At 46.0% G+C, this 2,906-nt stretch overlaps 1 protein-coding gene across 1 annotated transcript; it reads right to left on the reverse strand.

The window, feature by feature from the left end:
- On the reverse strand, window positions 1–1,782 carry LOC310794534 (transketolase-like; the record flags this gene model as incomplete). The annotated part of the gene is made up of 4 exons (XM_083656504.1): window positions 1–200; window positions 608–730; window positions 897–990; window positions 1,690–1,782. 4 exons carry the CDS (start codon window positions 1,780–1,782, stop codon window positions 1–3), a joined length of 510 nt encoding a protein of 169 aa, XP_083512630.1.
- Window positions 1,783–2,906: the final 1,124 nt, after the last annotated feature.

The following is a 2,906-nucleotide window of genomic DNA, read 5'->3' on the forward strand; positions in this document are numbered from 1 at the left end:
CTAAACTAAACTAAACTTGGCGTTGGTGGCGCTGTTGAGCAGCTTGCGTGCGGCCTGGGCGATGGCGTCGCGGTCGATGCCGAAGATGCGCAGCAGCTCGCTGGGCTTGCCGCTGCGGGGCACGTGGGACACGGCCAGGCGCCGCACGCTGAAGCCAGACTCGTTCACCACCGCCGAGCACACGGCCTCGCCCAGCCCGCCTGAGGAGACAGACGAGACAGAGCAGTCACAACCAGGGCTGTGCAATAACATCGATACGGCAATATATCGCGATACTTTTTTCTGCAATACGGTTTCGATACAATATCGATACAATATCCATACTATATCGATACGGTATCGTATTTTCCAAGGGGTTATTTTTTCGGGTGGCCATTTGTTCGTATACTGTATCGATCCGGTATCGATACCCTATTGATACCGTATCGATATCGATACGGTACCTCTCTCTTAAGAGGTTAATTAAGAGAGAGAGAGAGAGAGAGAGGGTTTAGGATATTTTTGGGAAGTAATTCAATACTTTCAGGCATTTCTTTTTTGTTTTCTTTTAGAATAATTTTATTTGGGGAATCTTAATTTGAGTGCTGTTGTCTCTGTGACGGCTCACCTTCATAGTAGTGGTCCTCCACTGTGATGATGCGTCCTCTGGTCGCCCTGGCGTTCTCGATGATGGTCTTGGAGTCCAGGGGCTTGATGGTGAACGGGTCGATCACGCGGATGTTGATTCTCTCTGAGGGAGGAGAGAGGAAAGTATTACTCTAAAGCCAGCAGCATAGGAAGTGTAGATGCACCTTAGACCAACTGATGCTCTGTATGTTACTGACACACTGTACAGTAACAAGAGGGCATCATGTCCATCATGTGGTATAATCAATCTTTCTTTCTTTCTTTCCTACCTTTCTTCAGCTGTTCAGCAGCAGCCAGAGCCTCGTGCAGCGTCACTCCTGCTCCAATCACAGTCACATGGTCATCATTGGTCTTGTACACAACCTGGTTGCATGATGGGAGAACGGACAGATTCTCAAATATAACTTCCCCACTTCCAGATGAATCAAGCAGTTAGTTTTGATGATGATGATGATGATGATGAGGGATTAAGAAAAGTGTGAAATTAAAGTTTGAAACGCCAGATGAGAAGTATTACAGCATTATCAGGTTAATACTTAAGTTAAGAAGGTTCTGGTCAAGGTGCTCAGATGGACGAGGGACAGTAAAGGGATGAGGGACAGTAAAGGGACGAGGGACAGTAAAGGGACGAGGGACAGTAAAGGGACGAGGGACAGTAAAGGGACGAGGGACAGTAAAGGGACGAGGGACAGTAAAGGGACGAGGGACAGTAAAGGGACGAAGTAAAGGGACGAGGGACAGTAAAGGGACGAGGGACAGTAAAGGGACGAGGGACAGTAAAGCGATGAGGGACAGTAAAGGGATGAGGGACAGTAAAGGGACGAGGGACAGTAGCACAGTGGCTAAAGCTGTTGCAATTCACAAAACTGTCATCTCATCCTGGGAGGTTGCCGGCTCAACTCCGGCATGGTGCGCAACCGACCCAACACAGGATGTCATCGTAAGATGGCATGGACCTCCCCCGGCATCATGATGTCATAGCGATGTCATGATGTCGCCGCTGACATCATCTCTATGTGCCAAATAGACTGTGATGTCACCGAGCCAATGATGTGGGCTCACGAGCTTCCCGATGACATCCTCAATGATGTCAGATCTCTTCTGCGTCCTGTGTTCTAGTAAGATGCAGAGGTCATCTACCAATGACGATGTCATCGCGACCTTCCCGATGACATCATCAATGATGTCAGATCTCCTCTGCGTCCTGTGTTCTAGCAGACATTGGCGGGGGCAAGCTTTCCTTACCGGGATGGAAACGTGTCTCAAACAGCATTTACATGATGTTAAAAACGACACTATGTGAAGAGGTGTTTCTTACAAACCGTCGCCTGTCCAACATGGAAGTCCTCACTGCTGCTGTAGAGGATGTTGTTCTCTGGGCGGCTCGTTCGGATGAAACACAAACCCTGGAATGAAGAGAAGGAATCGTCTGGATTTTAAAGACTTCATAAAAGTTCATAAAAACACTGAAGCAGATGAGAAAGATCCTGTGTGTGTGTGTGTGTGTGTGTGTGTGTGTGTGTGTGTGTGTGAGGTGATCGTGTTTGGCCCCAAAGAACAAAGGCTTAAAATCACTGTACGCCTTGAGTCTCTATGCCTGAAGCCTAAGGACCAAGTCAAAAATCTTGGAGTTATTATTGATTCCGATCTCAACTTTAACTCCCACATTAAGTCAATTAGAAAATCTGCTTTTTATCATCTTAAAAATATAGCAAGAATTAGGGGATACATGTCCAGACAGGATCTAGAAAAACTAATTCACGCCTTCATTTATAGTAGGTTAGACTACTGCAATAGCCTTTTTTCTGGTCTCTCCAAAAAAGAACGTAGGCAACTTCAACTCATTCAGAATGCTGCTGCTAGAGTTCTAACAAAGACTAAGAAAGCTGATCATATCACTCCAGTTCTTAAGTCCTTACACTGGTTGCCAGTGTGTCATAGAATAGATTTTAAAATACTGTTATTAGTCTATAAATCACTTAATGGCCTAGGCCCAAAATACATAGCTGAATTGCTCCCACGATACGAACCGTCTAGAACTCTTAGGTCAACAGGGTCCAGCTTATTAACTGTCCCTAGGATCAAATCAAATCACGGGAAGGCTGCATTTACCCACTATGCTTCTGCTAGCTGGAACAAATTGCCTGAAGACCTCAGATCTGCTCCAACCTTACTTACTTTAAAAAATAGACTAAAGACTTTTATGTTTACCGTCGCTTTTAACTGCTGACAGCTACTATGCAAACCCAATGAGTCCTCTTTCTGCAACTGCTGCGCCT

The sequence above is a fragment of the Poromitra crassiceps genome (genome assembly GCF_964638095.1).
Source record: "Poromitra crassiceps genome assembly, chromosome: 20".
Taxonomy (NCBI): domain Eukaryota; kingdom Metazoa; phylum Chordata; class Actinopteri; order Beryciformes; family Melamphaidae; genus Poromitra; species Poromitra crassiceps.